The sequence below is a fragment of the Sciurus carolinensis genome, chromosome 14, assembly GCF_902686445.1.
Source record: "Sciurus carolinensis chromosome 14, mSciCar1.2, whole genome shotgun sequence".
Lineage (NCBI taxonomy): Eukaryota > Metazoa > Chordata > Mammalia > Rodentia > Sciuridae > Sciurus > Sciurus carolinensis.
In genome coordinates, this window is record NC_062226.1 from 4,511,974 (window position 1) to 4,534,238 (window position 22,265).

Consider the following 22,265-nt stretch of genomic DNA (forward strand, 5'->3'; position numbering starts at 1 on the left):
AGAATTCAGCTCAGGGAATCTGAGTGCTCCCTCCACAGTTCTTTCAACTTTTTAGATTTTTGAAATTCTTTATAATAAAATGCTGAAGGAAGGAGCACCTCAACAAAGGAACCCTGCCCCCAGGAGAAACAGACACCTGAAGACAAAAGATGGTACCCAGCACTCAGATGGCTTCAGCTCAGCGGCATTTGGAGAAGTGAAGAAATCCTCGTAAATTCAGAAGCTAAGAAGAAAAATAGAAGAAAATATGAAGAAATGAACATTTGTTAGACTCGAGCAAAAGTGGAGGAAAATAAAATTATCTTAGAAATTAAAGGTTCAACTTGAAGATGTTCATGGAAGAAGAAATTAAAATGAAATTTAATAATGCACCCTAGGAAAGGGCAAACAATCAAGAGAACCAGTGCATACATTTCATTGTTGAAACAACCAAGATGAAAGAAGTGGAAAAAGCCAGAGAGATAATGGTTGGAATGAAAAACACAAAGGAACAACATAGGTAGAATCGGAGGCCACGAAGGAGAAGAAGAGCTGATGTGGAAAACTTGAGGAAAACTTCCTACAATTAGAGCAGGTCTGTGTCCACACATTGAAAAGGGCCACTGGGTACCTGGGGTGGTCAACCCCAGTCAGGTCTAAGTCACATCTAGTAGTATGGTCAGGCTACAAAGACACAAGAATCAGACTGACATCAGACTGCCTTGCAAGACAACCCTGGAACAGCATTTTTTCAAAACAGTGTGAGTCAAGGAAATGTAGGTGTCTGTGTCTCAGGTTTCCAGGCCAAAGAAAGACCATTTTAAACATTTAAGAATTCTGCACCTGTGAGCCCATCTCTGGGACTCTGCGGAGGATGGGCTTCCCCAGCAGAGAGCTCTCTAAGCTCGGGATGCAGCTCACGGCTGATGGAAGAGCAGAGCAGAGCAGGGCTGAGGGTGGAGTCACGAGTTCCTGCTCTAGCGTGGTAGAAAGCATCCAGACTGAAAGCAGTCAGGCAAGTGTTCGCAACGTGCAGGTACAGGGCTAAGCTCCTCAACTCTTTAATCAAAAAACAAAGGAAAAAGATCAAGAAAATGAAGAAAAGAAGCAGACGGTTCACCAAGATATAAATGGTACTTAAACAGATGAAAAGATGTTTAACCTCACCCGTAATTAAATAAATGCAAATTTAAACTCACTCAGGTACCATTTCTCACCTACCAGACTGGCAAAAATTAAAAAGCACAACAAAACATTCTGTTGGTGAGGCTGTAAGGAAACAGGCCTTTCACACATTGCTAATGGAAATACAGATGGGTCTGACATTTTAGAAGGACTTTGGCAGTGTCCCCTCAAACCACGTGCGGCTCTACCTTCAACCACCCTACTTCTAGGAACCTGCCCTGAGGACAGCCGACAGCCGACAGTGTGGAAGGAGGTGTGCATGGTGACTCATGGCGGCTCCCGTGTGATTGCCAAACTTTGGAGTCACCTGGTGCAGAGGAGCAGCGCGAATGAGCCAGGAAACAGCCCACCGTGCGCCACTCTGCTTCTCCTGCCTTTAAAAGATAGAGGAGAAAGTGTGAGGATGTCCGTCATAAGCCTCCTTGTGTAAGAACAGAGCTGGAAGACATGTCATCTGCCCGTTGTAGAGGGGAGACTTGGGAAGATGTGAAGAGGTTGTTCCTGGGAGGGTAGGCAAGAAAGGCGAGGCGGGAGCCAGGAGGGCAAGGCGGGGGTGCTGGGCAGGCGACTGGATTCTAGCTCCCAGAACCATGTTGACATGCACATACTCTAACAATAAATAAATGAAATTAAAAAGAACCCCCCCCCCAAAAAAAAAAAAATGTAAGCAGAAAAAGTAACCTAACCGAACCTAACTATAACTCACTTGAATAATGTGTCCATGCTGGGGGGAGAAGAGAGAACAAACCCTGGTAACCTTTGAGCGTGGCATTTTGACTCTGATCCTTTTGTATGTGGTAACTGTCAACTAACAGTAATTTTTACTGGTTGGCAGGTTTTTCAGGGGGTTTGAATTAGTAATTCTGAAACTATTCCAGTATTGAGCACATACAGAAATACATTTATAATAATGGAGCCAGGTTTCATGCTTTGGAGAGGAAAAGCTAAAATGTAGAAAGAATGTGAACATAAACCTTTGGTATTGTATTGCAATTTGAAGTATCAATATGAACTAATTGTTATTAATAGAGATAGAAATAAATGTATTTCTACGTACCCAGCACGTGACCCAATGCTGAAGAGAGCTCTTTGGAAAAGTGGCTAATTCCAGCACTGGGGCAGAGAAAGTCCAAGATAAACCTGGAGTATCTTGCTGGGCCAGAAAGTAGAGGAACACTCTCAGAATGACAGGGACATGTCCAAGGACTCCATTTTGAAAGGACTCCCACTAACCAAACCCAAATAAACCCTGATAGTCATGGATTATAATCTACAGTGCATTAACACTCTGTGAGTCCTGTTTAAATATGTGAAGGAAGAATTGGGAGGTGCCACTATACCATTACAGCCGTGGGAAAATGATTCCTCATGGTAGATAGGTGAACTTAATAAATGTACAAGGAATCGAGTAATTGGACAACCACAGTAGTAGTGATTGATCACCGGTAGATGCTCAAGTTTATGGGTGAACTTCCATGACAGACTGTGTCTCTAGAGAGCCCATGTGAGCTGAGGGTGGGACACCATGCTAGCAGGGCATCCAGGGAAGGGTGTGTCGGAATTCTTAGATATTGTTGCGACTCTTCCCTAAGTCTGAAGTTGTTCAAAATGTCTTCAAAATACGAAGTTAACATTGTTAAGGATGCTTTTTAAGGTATACAGTTAGATGACATACAGAATCTAACCAGGCTCCCCGCTTCCCAGCTACCACCACCCTGGTCCAGGCCTCTGTTACCCACCTGGATCATCACAGCAGCCTCCTGCTGGCCTCCCTGTGTCTGCCCCGTCTTATATCTGTTTTCCACACAGAGCCAGGGAGTCTAAAAGGGAAAATCAAGTTGTGTGTCTTCTCTGTTCAAAACCTGCAATGGCTGCCCACTTGCCTCCAGTAAAAGACCATGTCCTTACAGTGACTCATCAGCTACACCTCTGACTCCTCCCCTGTCCCTGTCCCTCACTCAGTAGAACTCTGCTGCCACCAGGCCTTGGCCCGGGAATTTCCCCCGCCCCTGTTTCCCATGACCTGCAAGGTTTGGCACCAGTAAACCCCCTCGCCACTCATCCACCATGTGCACCTTCCCCACATTATCTCCGAATGCCCTTTATTTTTTAATAGGATTATCACTTTCTAATGTAGTATGATATCCTTGTCTGCTAGGATTATTGCTTTTTGTCTGTCTCCTCTAGAAGGACCCCAAGCTCCACCAGAGAGACATCTTTGTTGTGTTTATTGATGTTTCCTCTACCTTAAAACAGTGCCTGGTGCACATTAGGTGCTCATTGTTATTTGTTAAACAGTTGGCTTTATCTTTGGGATACAAATGATTCACATCCATGCATATATGTATAAAGAAACTAAAATTGGAATATTTTCCTTAAAATAGAGGAGCTAATAAGAAATGATATATTATCAAGGGAGCCTGGAATGCAGAGTGTGTGTCCTGGCTGTAAGGGGAATGGACGCATGCCTGGTGGTAAGGGCACTTGAGAGCAGTCTAGAAGGGCCAACTCCACACCCTGCTGTGAGAGTAGCCCTGATTCAGGGAGTGAGAAAAGGGGTCGGTCCTTTTTCTGCTTAAAATACATGTTATTTTACAATGATGAATTGTTTTTAGAATTAAAATCTATAAAGGAAAAGTTGTCCTTTCAAGTGTAAAATCCATCAGATGTGGAAATACCAGCCTGACCCAAGGAATTCCTTCAGGAAGTGTCTGTTGAGTGGCCCTGGGAAGGGCACCAGAGGGGTGCAGCAATGGAGTGCTGGCCTGGCGTCCCTTCGCAGCTTCACCAGCTAAGGCGGAAAGAACACATTGTGAGTGTCTTTGTTTTTATTTTGAACAAAAGCATTCCAAGTCAAATTTAGGGACATGGTTGTTGGGGTTTTTGTTTGTTGTAGCTGTAGATGGACACAATACCTGTGTTTTATTTTTTTATATGGTACTGAGGATCGAACCCAGTACCTCCCATGTGTGAGGCAGGTGCTCTACCACTGAGCCACAGCCCCAGCCCATGACATAGTTTTCGCTTTGTTCTTGGAACTAATTTCAGGCGCATTCGACGCCCTTCCCTCTCCCTTGCTTTCCTGCTTCCCCTTGCCGGGGTTGTTGTTCCTTTGATTTCTCAAGTTATGGGTCATTCTGGAAGTGACCAGGCACTTAGAACTTCAGGCCTGGTGGTAGCAGTTTCTCAAAAATGCCCTAAAGCAGTTAGACTAAATGAACAGTAGCCAAGCTAGGCAGCCTCAGTTGTGCCTCCCCCAAGTGCTCACATGCCGGCAGCCATCAGACTCGTCAAAGCCGTCACCGTGTCTAGCTTTCCTCCACGTGCTTCAGCCACTTGTGCCCCGGGTGCTGAGGAGCTCATCCTGCCAGCCTGGCGGATCGGCTTCGTGGGCTGGCGTTGGCGTTAGGGAGGAGACAGTTTCAAAGGAGTTTTATTGAATTTCACCTTTAAAATGTTTTGCATCTATTAGATGAGCTCTGCGTCTGGTGGAACAGGGAGCGCTTGCCGTTTGTGGGGTGAGATTGTGTGTTTGAGGTTCGGAGCGGTGGGTTGGGTACTGCTGCTGCCGTAGCTTTGTTGGTTTGGGATCGTCTGGTTTGCTTTGGTTCCAGGTAAACGCTGGCTTTTTTTAGACCAGCCTGCGTGTTTTACTCTCTGCCCCTAGTTTGACTTCTTCCTGTTCCCGTACTAATCCTTCTTGTAACAGATGCTTATTGGTCAAATACCCTGTGAAAGTGCAGAGCCCCAAACTATGACCTCCTATGGCAGTGTGCCCCTCGCCCTCGCAGTGCCCCTTGTCTCCTCCCAGTGTGCGCCAGGCCCACCTCATACCCGCACGGCAGCCTCTACCCTGTCCTCACTGCTCTGCCTCCTGTTGTCTACACTCTGGCCCCAGCCTTCTCCTTGGTCTCCTGGTACCCTCGTTTCTAGATGCTGCATCCTCTCCATTGTCCACTAGAGTGATCGTTCCAGAGATGTAGTCCCCTCTGCTAGCCCCTTGTTTGCAGGAGGAAGCTGCCCTCCAGCTTAGGTGGTCTTCGCAGCCCAGCTTCAGCTTACCTTTCTCTCCCCTGCCCCCTTTGTCCCAGTTCTCTCCAGTGTTTCTCAGCAGAGGCATTTCAGAGGGCTCCTCTTGGTGGAAACTGGCCACTGTACTCTTCCACTCATTGCCAAGCAAAAGTATTGTGGAAATCACATTCAGCAAGGGACCGAGCACCACTTGGAGGTTTGGAGAACTCAGGTTTACTTATGCAGGTGGACCCAGGTGAGGTAGCACTCTGAAGTTCTAGGCCCTGAGCTGAAGCTACCTGGAACTTTACTAGGAAATTTGACATCATTTCTTAACCATTACAACATTGGTAGGTTTGAATTCTTGGCCTGTGTGACCGAAGACTCTGCACAGGGAATTTACAATAAGTAGTTCACAGGTGTAGAATGAAGACAGGAAAACACCTGTGAGTGTTATCACGCAGCGACCTTCACCTCAGGCAGAGTAACTCAAGATGACTTGAGTGTGTCTCCCAGAGACCTATACTTATAAGAACTAAGCCTATAAGATCATAGTTTAGACAGCAGTTAATTGGCCTAGCAATTGAGTGATGCAGCTACATTTCTAGAATTCAGAAAGTTACGAAGTATAGGAGAATTCACCTTTCCCCCACATTGGTTCTTCATCATAATGTTTTTATAATTTCATTTTATAATCAGGTCTGGTATCTCCATCACAAAAGTACCTCCTGGCTTCCAGAGGCCCGATAGGCACCCCAGGGCTCCCCGGGCACTCCACTCCAGCCTCTTCTGTTCTTTATACCTGCAGTTCTCCCTGCCTGGGCCCCCTTCTGCCACCCCTGGCCAAGGTACTGTGTGTTGAGCTTAGGCTCTGCTGCCCTCTGTGAGGCCTGCGCTGCCTTCCAGGCTGGGGCCTCCCCTACAGCCCTGTTTGTGCTGCGTTGACAGGGTGTACTACGTACAGAAAGTCAGGGGTTGATGGCAAATGGATCACTTGCTTTACAACAGTGCTGTACAAAGTCTTCATGAAGATCCCAGAGGGAAAGTACTGGGACCTGCCAGTCAACTATCAGTGTCTGCTGTGTTCCGCCCCAGTACATAGCTTTACATAGCCTTTGATACTAGACGTGGGGAACTTTGCAAAGAGGGTTCTCTCGGGACTTCATAATTTCCATAGGACAAAGAGAAAATGTAAATTATTGTTGTTGATCTTGTTATTAGCAGAACAGTGGTACTGATCAATCGACTCTTTGGATCTCTTGCAACTTGTTTCAGAGTTTGTATTAGACCAAGTGGACCATTGCTGTCAGCACCAAGGTGAATATGATCAATAATGTTCAGCAAAAATGATGTTACTCTTCCTGAATCATAATCTTTTTTTTGAAAAGTGATTAACACAGAATCCCAAACTGCTCTTGTCTTTAGACAACAGCAGGTTGTCCTTATTCAGATTTATACACAGCAATTGAATCTCATTAGCCCGAATTTCTTCTGTATAGACCAAGTGTTACATAATTGAGACCTTTCAAGGCTATATTAAATCTTCAACCATTTTAAAGGCAATTTATCTTGGTATTTTACTTTATTCCTTAATCCCAGTCTATACAGTTGATTTTCCCTCCAGCTAATCTTTTCATTGTGTCCATGTATTTAGATAAAACAGTTGTTAGATTTTAATAAAAGTGACATGCACAGTCCATTGCTGATGGCAGTTGAATTAAAAGACGGGCGAGTCTACACCAGCGTGGGCTGTGGTGGTGTTAGTTGTGTGAGTTCCGTTGCTGGCTGTTAACGTGCACTAACAGCACTCACGGTGCTGAGTAGCTAGCAGAGTCCTGCCTCTCTTCATGCCTATCACCACAGTTGACCCGCTCAGAGGCCAACTGCAGGCAGCCTGGGTTCCAATTATTGCATGACCATTTCCAACCAAGTGACTGGGTCATCACTCCTCTGTGCCACCGTTTCCTCTTCTGTGACAGGGAGCTGACAGCAGCCCTCCCTGGCAGCGCTGCTGTGTCAGCCCCTGGTCAACCAGGAAGCTGTGGCCAGTGGGGCGGGCAGTGGGAGTGGGGGTCACAGTGGTTTCTGCTGGGCTATTAGTGAAGATCCTGAAGGTTCTGTAGGCCGCTTCCTGGCACTTCACTGCCATGTCAGGCGCTGATCCTAGACCTGGTGAGTAAAAGCACGTTCCTGTTTCTGCTAGACATCCTGCCTGAGTAACCGGGGCCTCTGTCAGGCATAGGAGGGAAGCACAGTCTCCCCCATTCTTGAGCTGTGTTTCAGTTGAGATTGCCACTAAGCCACACCGCCAACCCCACTAGCCAGAATACTTGGAGTCGGCCTTGCGTCTTCTTTCCCTCAGACTTCACAGTCAATCCATTGGTTGGTTCTGTGGGTTGTCCCTTGAGATATATCCAGAATCCATTCACCCGACCCCACCCGGTCTGCCTCTGTGCCTCTGCTGCTGTGATCTTCTACCCTGCAGCAGCTCTTCTGATGTCACTCTTCTGCTCCAGAGGCTGCTGGCCTCCATGTTATTAGTCTCCATCCAGAACCTGGGCTCCAGGAGGTCAGCGACTGCTCAGTTCACTGCTGTGTCCCCGAGCCTGAAACAGTGCCTGGCACTGCCAAGTCTCCTAGTACTTACCAAGTGAAGGAACGTGCTGTTCAGCAGCGTGGTCTGTTCCAGCCCTTGGGGGTGGCAGAAGAACTTGCCCTGGTACCTCGCAGGTGAGCCCCAGAGCTGAGGGTTGGCCTCGGTCAGTCTGACTTACAGTGCACGTGCTTTCTGCTGTACTTCACCGCCTCCCATCTCTGGATGTTTCTGAGCACTGCCAGGCCTCTAAGAATTTCACTGTGCCTTTGAAGTCTTACCATCTTGATTTCGTTCCATGTTGTCAAATGTTTTTTGAGTGCCTGGTTTCCTCAGGGCTTTGCCAGTCACAGAAGATAAAAGGAGAGTCAGTGCCTGGTCCCTGCCCTTCTGCTCTCATGCATGAGTATATCCCCCCTCCACTGGGCGCTTCCCCCAGAAAAACAGAACTCTACTCAGTGCTTTCGTGTTTCTTGTCATATTTCCAAGGTGTAGAACTGTCCCTGGCATGGAGGAGGCCCTCTTTTAAGAGCTGTGAGAGGGAGGGAGAGGAAGGGAGGTTATGGCCCTTGCTGTAAACAGTGCTGCAAGGCAGTCCTCCAGTGGCGCCGTGTGCCTCAGCAGAGACTGCCCGGTGGTCTAGAGAATCCTTGCTCTGCTCCGGTGCTGGTTACTGTTTCTGTTGTGTGTGTGTGTTGTGTTGTGTTGCGCTGCAGTGTTGGAGGTGGAACTCAGAGCCTCCTGCCCCTGCACTCTCCCCAGCCGGGTGCTAGTTACACATATCAGTTTCACCTCAAACCTGATGGACCAAAGGGGGTTGTAGTGTCCCATTCAAATGGAGCTGAGCCAGGGCCCCCTTTGAGAAGGAAACCCTGCCTTACTGAAAGTACAGACCCCCAGAGAGGAATAACAGGTGAGTCATCAAGGAAGGGCAAGATTCCAGGAGCCTGAGGAAGGGAGACTTTTTTTTTTTTTTTAAAGGCAACTTGGCTTCTTTTTCTTTAGTCGTTAATGGACCTTTATTTTATTCACTTATTTATACATGGTGCTAAGAATCGAGGCCAGTGCCTCACACATGCTAAGCACATATTCTACCTCTGGCCTTTCAAGGTGCTTGTTTCCTTGGTTTCCACCCCACCTGCAGCAGAAGGTGCTGTCACCATTGTACAGGTTGGAAACTGAGGCTCAGGTTGAGCAGCAAAGCTGGAATTGGAAGTGAGATCCACGGAATGCCATCATTCTGGTCTTTTGTCCCCTCTTTCTCTGTCCAGGAAACTGCCACAACATGTCAGTGATTGGGGGAAGAGTGTTGAAATGAGTTTGTATTTTCTTAAGCTTTTTAAAAGAATAAGCATTTTGATAAAATTTAATTTTAGTAGGAAATGCTTTCTGAAAATACTGCAGACTTTCCCAGTTCTATTTTCTACCTCCACACGGGTTTTATCAAATGATTGTTTTGTTGATAAATTTAGTGTGCAGTTGGGACTTATATGTAGATTGTACTTACCCTCAAAGGGAGAGAGGATTTTATAGTTTCCATTCATTCTCATTAAAATCAGAACATTTGCATCTTAACTTTTACATCTTGTTCCAGGAATTTTAAGCAGTCTGATTGTATGGAAGTGGGTCGTATTAATTGCAAATGGGCTCGACATCTGCTCGCTAACAGGGAAGGGTTTTTTTAGCTCTGTTTTGTTTTTATATATGATCTACCAGAGTGATTAAGTGAGAGCTGTTGGTGGTGCTTTACGAAGCTGGGTTTTTCAGAGACTTGTAATGTACCCATAAAAATGAATTTAAGAGTGAATCTTTGAAACTTCTTGAACTGGCAGCATTTAAGCATCTTGGAATTGATAGATTTTTATCCACAGTGTCTCAGGGAGCTGTTTCTGATCCTTGGAGTCTCAGCTGGTCTGTTGCACACGGAGCTAGGGTTCAGTGGATTCCATGAGTAAAGGCAGGGGAGCAGCATTGCTACCTGCAGGCAGTGAACGAGGCCAGGGGTTCAGCAGAGGAGGAAGCAGGAGCCGAGCGTCGAGCACTGGTGACTGGTTGAACAGGCCAGGTATTTCTTCCTGATCCTAATACAGCAGTGTTTCCCAAAGTGGGAACAACACTCGTTGTTGATGGCACACTGACCCTTAAGGAAGCTGGCATGCTCAGTAAGCTGAGGAAGCACTCACTGGCTAAACAAAACAAAGCAGTCTCTGTAGTTGCAGTCCTTCTCAGAGACTTGAGTCTGCCTCCTCCACAAACGGAGTCTTCAAGCGGAGAATGTTTCCTGTAGTTTGCCAGATGTATTGGCCCACAGACCCCTTTTCACAGAGTACACTTTGGGAAATGTTACCCTGGAGAAATTTTCAAATACTTACCTTCAACTAAAGTATGGGAGCAACTAATTACTACCCGGATGATGGAGTCTAATGTATGGTGTTGGTTCCTCACGGTGGTTGGCTCAACCACCTGGACTTTACAGGACCTGACTTTTTCAAAACTGTCATTTCCAACCCAGTGATGTCACTGGATGTTTGTGCCTTCCATATTTGACAGAGTTTGATGACAGGTGTTTAGCAACTGCAGCCAGAGGAGGACACAGCAAATACAGAAACAATGGAAATGGTTCTGGAGTAACATTTTCCTTACAGTAGTTTCCTAACCCTGGCACAGCACCTGCCACCTAGGAGGGTCTTAGCGTTTGTTGAATTGAGTAGATTGTTAGGTACTCTGAGGTCTGTGCTGAGAGATTGTGTCTAACGTTAATAGGCCATCAGCCATCTTACTCTGCTTCAGATTGGTCTCCACATGTACATAATCTTTCACACCTTCTGGAGTCGAGGGTCAAAACTTGCCTGACATATGTTGTCCTCAACAGAAGTACCCACTGCCTGCTGCACAGCACACACTCCAGTCACGTCCCCTAGGAGCAGGAAGGGATCTGAACCGAGAGACCCAAATCCTTTCTCTGTCTCTTGGAACCAGAGACAGAGCTGACAGATGTAAGGAGAGGTGTCTGCTACACTAGGACCGAGCAGTGTTGATGACAAGAGGGGGTGAGGCTGCAGGTTGGAACTGCAGCCTCACCCCGTTAACTTATGGCATCAGAAGTGCCAGCATCTTGGTCACCTTGCCGAAATCCTCCAAGTGCTTAGTGGCACTGACTTCCCATCTACTCCCCTTTTCCAGCAGACTGTCTTGTTACCCAAAGGAAGACTCACTTGCTCACCCTTAATATGGGGAAATCATTTAGAGCACTTAATTTGGGTTGATTCTTTATTGGTGCACTATTGCAATTAAGTTAGATTAATGAAAGGTAAATTCCAGTCTATACATGAAAAAAAAATCTCTTGTAAAGATCCTAATTAGAATGTGTGTTTATTTAGCCTCTCATGGTTTAATTGCATCCCGTCTTGCTATTTACAAACAGGCATCATTAAAGAATAATGAGTGTGTGAAGAGCATTAATACTAGCAGCAGATGCAGTAACGAGGCGGGGTGGGGGCAAGGCTGCTGGTTGTATGCTTTGGAAAGAAGGGGCGTGCAAGGCAGCCCTCTCACCAGTTGGGGGTAGGGGCAGACCTTGTGGGAGGCAGCAGCTTGTCCTTTGGCAGTAGAGTTGGGCTGCTTTTAATTTGTCACAGCAGTGTAATCTGTAGAGGTGAACAAACAACACACACAGTTGTCTTGTGACCTTAGCCGGGTGCTAAGGTGGGAAGCTGCTTCAGCCCCGTTGCCAGACAGACTCCAGATCCACCAGGGTCCCTGGGGAGCTGAAAACAGCACACAGGCTGTGGACCTTCCTAGCACAGGCAGCCCCAGCAGTCCCTTCAGCCAGCTCACAAAAGCAAGTGTGAAATAAATTGAGAAACAGGTTTATGATGTTTCTCAGGTACCCCTGAAATATCTCATTCCAGTTTTACAGAAGTAACAGTTGTTCCTTGTAGTTACAAAGCAATTCTGTCTTTAAGTGTATGCTTAATCAATTATGTTCTGTTCTAATCTCATTTAGGGGTAGAAAAGATTCTGGGTAGGACAGCAGTGAAGCAAAGGAAGAGTACATGGAAGAATCCAGTAATAGTATGCTCCTATCATTTGTTGCATAATTCTCTCCTTCTTTGTGTAAAATAAAGTTTTGCAGGACAGGGAATGTAACTCAGTGCTTAGTTTTGGAAAGTCCTGGGTTTAATCCCAAGCACCAAAAAATAAGTGAACAAAATAATAATAAAATAAATAAATTTTCAAACTCAATGAGTGAAATGCATGAGTAGAAGTAGTGAATCTGGGAAGTATCTTAAATCCTGGTTTAACAAAGCTTATAGGAATAAACAAGAATTCCTGTGCCTCAGCTTCCCCTTCCCTTATGGTTATCATTGCAAAGAGTTTTGAAAATGCATTCTATATAAATGCAAATTTCTAGTATTCAAATGATGTTAAAGCCTTAGGTTTCTCTAGGGATTCCCAGGTAAGTTAAAGTCCATGGTTTAATTTGTTTAAAATTGGGTTATAGAAATTCTGTTTTTGGTATGTTATGTTTTTCTTCAAAAAAATTCAGTGTAATTTTAAGTCACTGTAAAGAGAAGCAGAAAAAGTTTTGTGCTATTCTAACTACCACATGTATTTAAGGACACGAAGAGCTGCGTTATCAAACACAGAAGAATCCAAACAGGGCTATTTTGTGGATGTCTCTTTTGTAGTTGTTAACTTGCAACTGTTCCATTTTCAGCTCACAGAACTGTGGGGCATATTTTTCCATTCATATTAATTGGATTTTAAAGTGACCTTGTCCGTGTATTGATCTGAATTAAAATTTTCTACATCAAGGTCAAGTTGGCATACATCCTACAGACGAGATTAAAAAGCCAGGTGCTGCCTAACCAGGGAATCGTCAGAAGAAATGGCAATTTCCAGGGCCAGGTTCACCCCAGAGGGCACCTTGGTGCCATTCTAACCCAAGCAGTAGGTGTGTGGGGACCGCCTTTGCCTGGACTTGCATAGCTTTTCATGGGGACAGCTCCTGTTTTTGTTCATGGCCCGCCTCTTTCCAGGAAGAGCATCCCAAGCACCTTTTAGCCTGGATGAGTGCTGCTCAGGGTGAAGGCCACCTGAGGAACAGGGCCTGTTAGGACTGTTCACTGAGCGGAACTGTCAGTAGCCAGCCCTCAGTCACCAGGCCTCATCCTCGCTTAGAGATTTCAAAGGAAGTGATACCCCCTCCTGCTTTCCCCTTCTTTCTCATCTCCTCTCCAGAAACCCAGAAGCTCCCTTAGTTTCCCCTTTCCCCCCTCCCACGTCAGTCCCTCAGCAGGTTCTGGTTGGTAGGCCCTGGCTTCTCCCCTTCCCTGCTGCCATCCCCCCTTTCAGGGCTTCCCCGTTTCTTCTCTTGACCCCTCCACAGAGCAGCCAGTTTGTTACACACACGTCAGACCTGTCATCCTCTGCTGAGCCCTGCAGTAACTCCTCCAGCACCCAAACTACACTCCTTATCAGAGCCCCAGGGGCTTTTCCTGCCGCCAGCCCCCCGTGGCCACTCCTGCATCCTGGACCTGCTTTCCACCTCTCCTCAGCTGCGCCACTCTGCCCCGCACTTGCCCTGGACTGCCCTGGAGGCTTCAGCCAAACTTGAACCAACTCCCTTACCTAGCTTTCCTGTCTTCAAAGACCCCTGCAGAGTACGTATTTTTGCCCACCACCCCAAGAGTGCCCAGTCATGAGAGCTGTGTCGACTGCTCCACCCGCAGTCCTTGCTGCTTGGCCCAGCACGGCACGTGGTGAGTGCTTGGTAAACACTTGAGTGAACCAGCGAACAAATGAACAGCCAGATTAAGGCGTCATTTTTCACATACAGGTATTACCTAGATCATCGATTTTTAAGCTGCCCCTTTTGTCCACTTCCTTCATAACTCTGCAATTTAGATTCTTCTTTCATACACGCGCTGGTTCCTGGCTCCTCTAGGCCATTAGCCTGTGAATGTCTGCTTCATCTCATCTCTCTGGGGGCCGGCGCCTTGCGTGCATGTGATGGGCTCGTAACAGGTGTTGCTGGGCAAATGGAAGCGGGAAAGGAACAGGAAGCAAGCCTGCCTGTTGCATCCCAAAGCAGTTCAGGTTTCCAGTGTATGTCTGTCTTTCTGTCTCTCCCTCCCTCTATCCCTTCTTTGCTCCCCTTCTCTATGTGGTTTCCCTTCTTGTGGTAGTGCTATTTTTTGTTCCCCATTTGCTCCACGTTTTCTGTCCAAAGTCTGGAAAGAGGCAGTTTATTGACTTAAGCAGTATGGACAGGGCCCCTGGCCTGGTACCCTTGTGCCAGGGTGCGGATGAGTTGTCCCCCAGAAACTCACATGTGAGATGATGCAAGAAGGTTCAGAGGAGGAGATTGGGTCCTGAGAGCCTGAACCCAGTGACTTAATCCCCTGATGGGATTGGCTGCAGGCAGGTACACCAGGGGCCCCTGTGGGGTATATGTTTTGTATCTGGTGAGTGGACTGCTTCCTGAGCATCATGTGGGCTGCTTCGATTCACCGCACTCTTCTGCCATGATGTCCTGCCTCACCTCAAGCCCTGACAGATGGAGCTCGTTGTCTGTGAACTGAGACCTCTGAAACCATGAGCCCCCAGATAAACTTTTCCTCCTCTACAGTTGTTCTGGTTGGGTCTTTTGTGTGCAGCAGTGAAAAAAGCTAACTACAACAGCTCTGCCCTGGGCATCAGGTAGTTTCCGTAAGGGGTGTCCAGTGCGGTGCTGTCCCCACTGCCAGGTTCAGGGCAGAGATGTGTGCTGTCACGGGTTCCTCTTTAGAGCTGTTAGGGAAACACTTGGTAATTCTAGGATGTTCAAGAAAACCACAGGCAGATGGTCCTTCTGCCAGCCACCCCACGTCCCACGTCACTCACCAAAGGTCCCAGGGGTCCCCTGTTTTCCACTCTGGCTTCAGGTCTGCACACACCTTTTTCCCTTGAAGGACTGTATATGTGGATTTAATGTGTGCTTACTCAAATGGACTAAATTTTATTGTGGCAGTTTGGGGTGGGATTTTTCAAAACACATAGGGGAAGCCCAGAGATACCATGCAACCAAGATTAGGAAGCAAATTCTCTGTTTTCTTTGTTTCTTTATAATTGTGTATGAATTTTTGTTGTTCGGAGAGATGAGATAAGATTGCGAACTTTTTTTTATTTTTAATATAAAATGGGAAATTATTTTATAACTCTTCCTTATCATGAAACATGGCAAATGGATAAGCCCCTGTGAGGACGTTTCTTGGAAACCACTGCAGTTTTGAATTGAGAAGAGAGAGCTGAGTTAAGGCAAATCAGAAGTGCCCAAATTGCCAACATTGATGGCTCATTAGCAAATGATTCCAACTTACTCATCAATGAAATAGCCACATAATGAAAAATAAACCTGATTAGGCAGGGTGTATAAGAACTATTAAAAATAATGGCAGCGGTGATATTAGTAATTGCTGCGGTGTGGTGAGTGCCAGTCATGACGTGCTGGACGTGTGGTTCACCACACCCTGCTCTCCCTTTAGAACTAGCACACAGGTAGCCTCTTGATGCATGGAAGAAAAACTGCTCCTGACCCTCCTTTAGGTCTCTTCCTGTGGCTCCTCTCCCCACTTTCTTTCCTGCTTTTTCTTTTCTTTTTATACCTTCACTTTGAAAAACATCATCAGAGTAACAGCAGACCCCTTAGGATACCTACACATCAGAGTCTCACCTCACTTATACATCATGGGTGGCTTTATGTAAGTAGCTTCTTTTATAAAGTAACATATTCCCTCCCCTACCAGGCCCCAGACATACAGCCAGCTGTCTGGGTGACAACTCCCATACCCATGCTTTGTACCAGGTCCAGGGTGCTGCCTGGACCTGGCCCCTCAGCACTGCTCAGTGTGCTGCCCTGGGTCCTGGCTGCAGGTGCTACTCAGTTTCAAGGTGCTTTGCCCTGGTCAGCCTGTCCTTGGCTCCATCCAATCTGTTTCCTAGACAGGCAGTGAGCCCTTGAAGAAATAAGGGTTTGAGTGATCCACATCTCACCTTTGTAGAAGTTGCGCTACTAGCACGGGTGACATTTCAGCCACCAGCTGTGTTGAGGGGTTTTTGTTTGTTTTGTTTTGTTTTGTTTTGTTTTGTTTTGTTTTGTTTTGTTTTACCAGGGTTTGAACTCAGGGGTTCTTAACTTCTGAGTTCTCTTAGGCACATCCCACCCTTTTTTATATTTTATTTAGAGACAGGGTCTCACTGAGTTGCTGAGGCTGACCTTGAATTCAAGATCCTCCTGCCTCAGGCTCCCAAGCTGCCGGGATTACAAATGTGTGCCACCATGCTCAGCTCTGTGTTGGAGTTTTGTTGATGGTAGAACTTGGCCAGGAGCTGGCAGTTGGCGTTTCCAAACACACTCCCGGGAAGTGGGAGGCTCACGACCACCCGCTCAGGAAGCAGGGTACTCCTCTGACTCTGCAGCGTGCCTCCTGAACACTTGCCAGCACCAGCCACTGCAGGAAGAGTGTGAGCTCTCAGGAGATGTGCAATTCAGTCTAGAACAGTGTTGCCTCAATGGAGTTTAAAGCAGGGGGTTGGTTCCTCAGGGTGGCTGGCTCAGCCACCTCACCCCTCTGTTGCCTTGGCAACAGCAAACATGCTTCATTACCAGATGGTGTTAGTGTTTATCTGTGGCTTCCCATAGCAGTCGCCAAAATCCAACCCATAGCCTGTCGATGGGTATCTTGTGTCTGTCCACGGCAGCATTGGTTATTTGTGGAAGGATGTTCATTGTCATGGTCTTAATGGCACAAGACCAGCTTGAAGGGCTGGTGTCCGGCTCTGCCACACCACACTCAGGCTCCACTGTGTGCCTCGCCCCAGGCTGTGCTTTACCCGGACCCCCCCTCAATCTCTGCTGGCCCCTCTGCATTTCATTTTGCAGCTGTGCAAACAGGCATGAGCGGCTGTCTGACTTGCCCTGGGCACACTGCCTGGATATGGCACCTGCAGGGCAAAAGCCCCTTGCAAAAGCACAGGCACCAAACCTACACACCACGGGGTGGTCTCTGGGGTCAGCGAGACCTGGCGGACCAGCCATGGCACTTCGCATCCCACAGCGTTGCCCAACCTTCTGGGCCCAGCGCCACCATCACCCTCTCCACAGCTTCCCTGTGGCCCAGGTGTGACAGCAGGAGGGAAGATAAGTGGCAAGTTCACTGACAGGGAAGTGGTTGCAGGTCTGGCTCCAGCCGTCATATTAACTGGCTTCAAATCATGCCACCTAGGAAAGTCCAAGCAAGGGCTCAGGCGGAGTGGCAGCAGCTGCCACCAAGCACTTCCTCTGTGCTACCCCTGGGCATCGTCTCATGGGACTCCTCCCACCCTTTCTGAGATGGAGGTGGCAGGAGGAAACTGACATAGGGAGAGGGCGAGGAACAGGGCCAAGCTCTCCAGTGGCACAACCGAGCCCCAACTCCCAGTGTGTCTGATTCCAAAGCCTTCAGAACCCTGGATGGTATCACCACAACCGTGTTATTCATTCAGAAAGCCATAGTTCCGTGCCTCTGCAACTTAGATGAACACCAGGCTCCTTTCTGGCTTTGTGAAAAATAAAAATTGACTAACTTCATAGAGTTTGGTGGATTTGAAAGATGGTAAAAGTCAAACCAGCGCAAGATGTCTCGGCACCAATGGCCCACAAATCACTACAGCCCCAAATGTGATCTTTTGGTTGTGTCCAAAACAACCAAACCCAAATCTCATCTAATTACCAGTTTGCAGGAAGTACAGAGTAAGGAAGAACATGTCAAAGTGTACCACAGGGACACTGCCAACAAATCCAGCCTGGAAACCTCTAGAAAATAACCCGTTTGTTCAAAAAAAATTCAGGGAGGGAGGAGCCATCCATTTAGGAGACACTTACAAGATGTGTCAACCAGTCACATCTGTAGACCATATTTGGATCCCCTTAGAAGCAAAAAAATTTTAAGTGACTATTTGAGAGATCGTTTTCGTCACTGTGACCAAAAGACCCACTGGCATCATTTAGAGGAGGAAAAGTTTATTTTGTCCCACCGTTTCAGAGATTCAGTCCATGGTTAGCCAGTTCCACAGCTCTGGGCCCAGGGTGAGGCAGAACATCATGGTGGAAGGGAATGGCATAGGAGCAGCTCGGGACTTGGCAATCAGGAACCAGAGGGCTCGGCTTAATCAGGGACAAAATATAAACCCCAAATTCACACCCACAGGGACCTTCTTCCTCCACCACACCATGCCTGCCCACAGTTACCACCCAGTTAATCCATTCAAGTGGATTAGTCCACCGATTAGATTACTCTATAATCTGATCACTTCGCCTCTGAAAATTCATTGTCTCACATGTGAGCTTTTGGGGGACACCTCATATCCAAACTGTAACAGCAGCATTGATGAGACCATTGGAAATTTGAACAGGCTCAGCTGGATGCTTGGTATGGGAGAGGCTTTGTTTAGGTGTGTGGTGCCGTCCTGGTTATGCTCTTGTTTTCAGAACCCTTATCTTCTAGAGATATGTATGCAACTATTTAACTTAAAAAGGATACCAAGTCAGTGACATGTTGCAAAGTGGCATAGGGAGGGAAAAGGAGGTGCAGATTCGGGTTGGTAATTGTTGCAATTTGAACGGACCCATGGGGTTGTAATGGCTGAAATTGGGATGGGTTCGTGGGGATCCTTCGTACTCTCATCTACTCTTACATATGTTTTTAAATGTTCCATAACAAAAGGATTTTTTAAAACTACATTGGTATTAGGCTAGGCATTGGATTTGGTATGTCTTATTTCATTTCCGTTCAGTCTTGCACAGATGGCAAGAATAGAATGAAACTTGTGCACGGACCATTCTGGTGGGCACTGCCCGTGTAGGTAGCAGTTTAGCGGATGGTATCCAAATGGTATTAAAATATTTGTACTGTTTGCCCCAGTAATGACAATTCTGCACATCTACCCTGAGGCAGAGACAATCCCAAATACAGTAGAAGCTTTGTAACAAGAGTGCACGTTGCAGTTGTGTTTTTTTAAGAGGAAACTTGAAGCAACTTAAATTTCCAACAGCAGAAAGGTTGAAAGATCAGTCTATCACCCACTAGAACTCCCCGCGTCACCTCACAGTGCCTAGCGGTGGAGAGCAATACCTGTCATCATTTCATGTAAATTTTTGATTTGAAATTATGTGCAATTTTAATACTAACCATACTAGAAATTCAGAAATCTTAGGTAATACAAATGTTAAAGGAAGGACTCCAAAATGTGAATAGTGATTATCTTTGGATGGAAAGGCAGAACTATTTATCTTCTTTAATTTTAGAGTTTTGCATAATAACTTTTTTAACTTTTTAGACAGTCACTAGCTTTAAAATACTAAAATTAACTTTTAAAACAAAAAAATTTTCAATATAAAATTTCTAATGTCTTTAGTGTGTTTCCAAAATCCATCTTGAGAACATAAGAAATTATGACAATTTATCAGTTAAAGTCAGCTAGATTTTGGTGCTTTGGGAAAATAGTTGCTTAGTTATCCATGCTTCTTGCAAAAGAGGATTACAGTATGCAGTTAGAAATAGTAGCCCTCCTGCAAGAGGCCTGCCAGCCTGCCTCCTCTCGGCCCAGGGCGAGACCAACTCCCTGCAACACCAGGACTCCGTGGTTTTCCTCCCCTCCCTTTCAGGAGGCTACCTCTAACAGGAGTTGCTGACCCTACCATTGTGGTTTATTGGCATCCTTATAAGTAATGACTCTCAGTCACTCAAAAAGGACCTACTGAATGTTATCTGATATGCACAGAAATAAAGATGTTTATTAGCACTCACATAATGTAAACAAATGTATTGCATCTCATTCTTACCCTATTTATACTCTGTACTGGTTTAGGCATACAGAAACAGAGATCAGCCCAGCACTCGAAGTTATTGAAGGAGGGCTGGGATTGGAGGTGTAGTTCAGTGGTAGAGAGCTTGCTTAGCAGAGCGAGGCCCTGGATTTCATCCCAGCATCACACAAAATAAATAAATAAAATTGTTGAAGAAACCAGATGTTGAGATGTTCATTGGTACTCAAGGAAAAGAGGACAGCAGTTGCTGGGCCAGTAAGTCAGTTGGAAAACTGCAGGAAACAGGGAAATAAGGAAGGGTGGCTGAAGGCGCAATTGTAGAAACTGACGGCAGTTTGATGTCGAAGGATCGGGATTGACACATGGGACGGAGGCTCTGGTCTTTTGTAGATCAGCAGGGCTTTCTTTCATCCAATTCTGTGATGTCGAGCCCCATGGGAATAACCCAGACCGTAGACCTTGGGATGGGTCCTGGGTCAGGTCTGCCTCCAGGGTCTCATCTGGGAACCGAGAAAAAGGCTCAGCAGAGTATCAGAAGTTTCCCTAGCCCCTGGAGAAAGGGCGGTGCTGTTGCTATTCTTGGTGCTGAGTCCCTTCCCCGAGCGCAGCAGGCTCCTCTTTCCCCAGCATACCTGAAGCAGCACTTTTTTTAGGTGTTTTTTAAATCCATAATACATGCTTAGGTTCTCAGAGAGTCAAAGCACTTAAATGTATTTCCAGGATCATGTTTCTTTTTCTGGAAATAAAATCAGCAACTTCCTTTTACCTTCAGACTATATTTTGGTACTACTTTTCCACTTTGTACCAGCTGCTATAAATAGATGGTTCATCTGTGGGGTCCTCCGGGCTGCACTTACTCTCAGTATTGTACATTCTACACGTTCTGTGGATATAAATAGGGCCGTGCCAGTATGAAAATAAATGTGCTCACTAAGTCTAGAATGCCAGAATTATAGGATCCTAGCCTTCAGAAAAGATGATCAGTCTATCTTAAGATGGTAGGGGGTGGATACTTTATCCAGCAGATAGTAAACATATGCGAAAATTACCCAGAGTGTTTATAAACCAGAAATACGGACGACTTCAGGGAGGTCAGGCGAGCTGGGCCACAGCACCCTTCGCTGATGACGGGAAGAGCTTTCGTCGCAGAGTGCCTCGGGACAAAGGCACCATGCCCCTCCAGGTGTCCTGGGCCACCTTGTGCAGAAGCAGCCTGGCCAGGTGGCCGCTCTCTTCCGTCCTGCCAGCTTGGAGTGATTTGCATGTTCAGGTGTGAGCGCTCACGTTGGCATGCTTGTGTTTCCACAGGTGACCTTGGGAAAGGTGCTGAGAGTGATCGTGGTCATGAGGAGCCTGTTCATTGACCGAACAATAGTGAAGGGCTATAACGAGAACGTCTACACGGAGGATGGCAAGGTGAGTGCTGCAGTCTTGGGGGCTCATTGTTTTGTTTTGTTTTTCTTTTTTTTCTGTATTCCAGAACAAATAGCATCCCAGATGAGTGACATTAAACTAGCAATCATAGTCAAAATGATCAACAGACAGAGGTTTGTCAGCGTGAAGATGAACCTGTGCAAAACATCCCCTTCTCTCTGCTTGCATTTTTCATCAAGTTTCTGCTTTTTCCTTTAAGCCTAATGCCCTTAGTTGAATTTCTAATTTATCACCTTAGACCCCGGTTGCCTCATTAAACACGTCTTCTGAGGAAATAGATTTTTTTTTTTTTTTCCCAAAGTCAGCCGCACATCAATAGCCCAGGGTTCAGCGTTCTGCTTTCCTAGAACCATGAGGAAATTCGAGCTGGTTTGACACAACCTGATGACACTCTTTCCACAAAACTAACAAGGAGCTTCAGGAAGTTGCCTACCCACAGCTGCAGCTGCTGACGCCACCATGGAAGGAGGACATGTGCTGTCCCACGTGACTATTCCGTGGGAGGCTCACCCGGGTGGACCCCTGATTTCTTGTCATTCCACGCTCTCCATATGGCTCTATAGAGCAGCGAGGATCTTAATGGGAGCTGACAGCCTTCATCTGTGCTGCCTCCCGAACACAATGAGCAGCCGCCCAAGAGAGCCCCAATCCTCCTGGTCACTGCCCAGCACTAAGCCCCATGCCCCCTCTCAGGAGCGACCTACCCGACCCTGTGAATCTAATTCAGACTTAAAACATCGTTCCACTACGCTCACCCCCCAGCAGCCACGGCGGAGTGAGAATAGAAGGTTCTTCAGAAACAGGTGGAAAATTTGCTCATCACAGGACGCTGTGTTACATGATCTGCAGCCCATGGTGTGATGAGATTTGCATTTTGAGCAAGTCACTGGGCATCCGTGAGTGTTGGCCACGTGGAAGGGTACTCGTACTCCAGGACTCTGCCAGGTTCCTGTCAGTCTCCCCACCATAGCAGACCATTGAGGGGAGATTTCCATTTTCTTGTGGAAAAACCAAGCTGTCCTTGGAGTAAACATAGAGGCAGAAGTGGCGATCAGGCAGGTGTGGCTTGTGTGTGACTCTAAACTCTGGCAGCAGCTCCAGAAGGAGTTCCACGCACTGGTCCACCGCTGAAGCTACTCCAGGTTGGCGCACAGCCTCGCAGTGGGACCTGGGCACTTAGAGATGCCTTGTGTCTCTTAGAAGTTGATGGTG

The 22,265-nt window shown here is 46.7% G+C and overlaps 1 protein-coding gene across 1 annotated transcript in view; it reads left to right on the forward strand.

Annotated features, from left to right (window-relative positions):
- Med27 (mediator complex subunit 27) overlaps window positions 1-22,265 on the forward strand; it is a 185,213-nt gene that overhangs the window by 136,973 nt on the left and 25,975 nt on the right. The window contains exon 5 of the mRNA XM_047524705.1: window positions 20,928-21,035. Within this exon, the coding sequence (XP_047380661.1) occupies window positions 20,928-21,035 (108 nt within the window). The remainder of the gene's footprint in view (window positions 1-20,927; window positions 21,036-22,265) is intronic.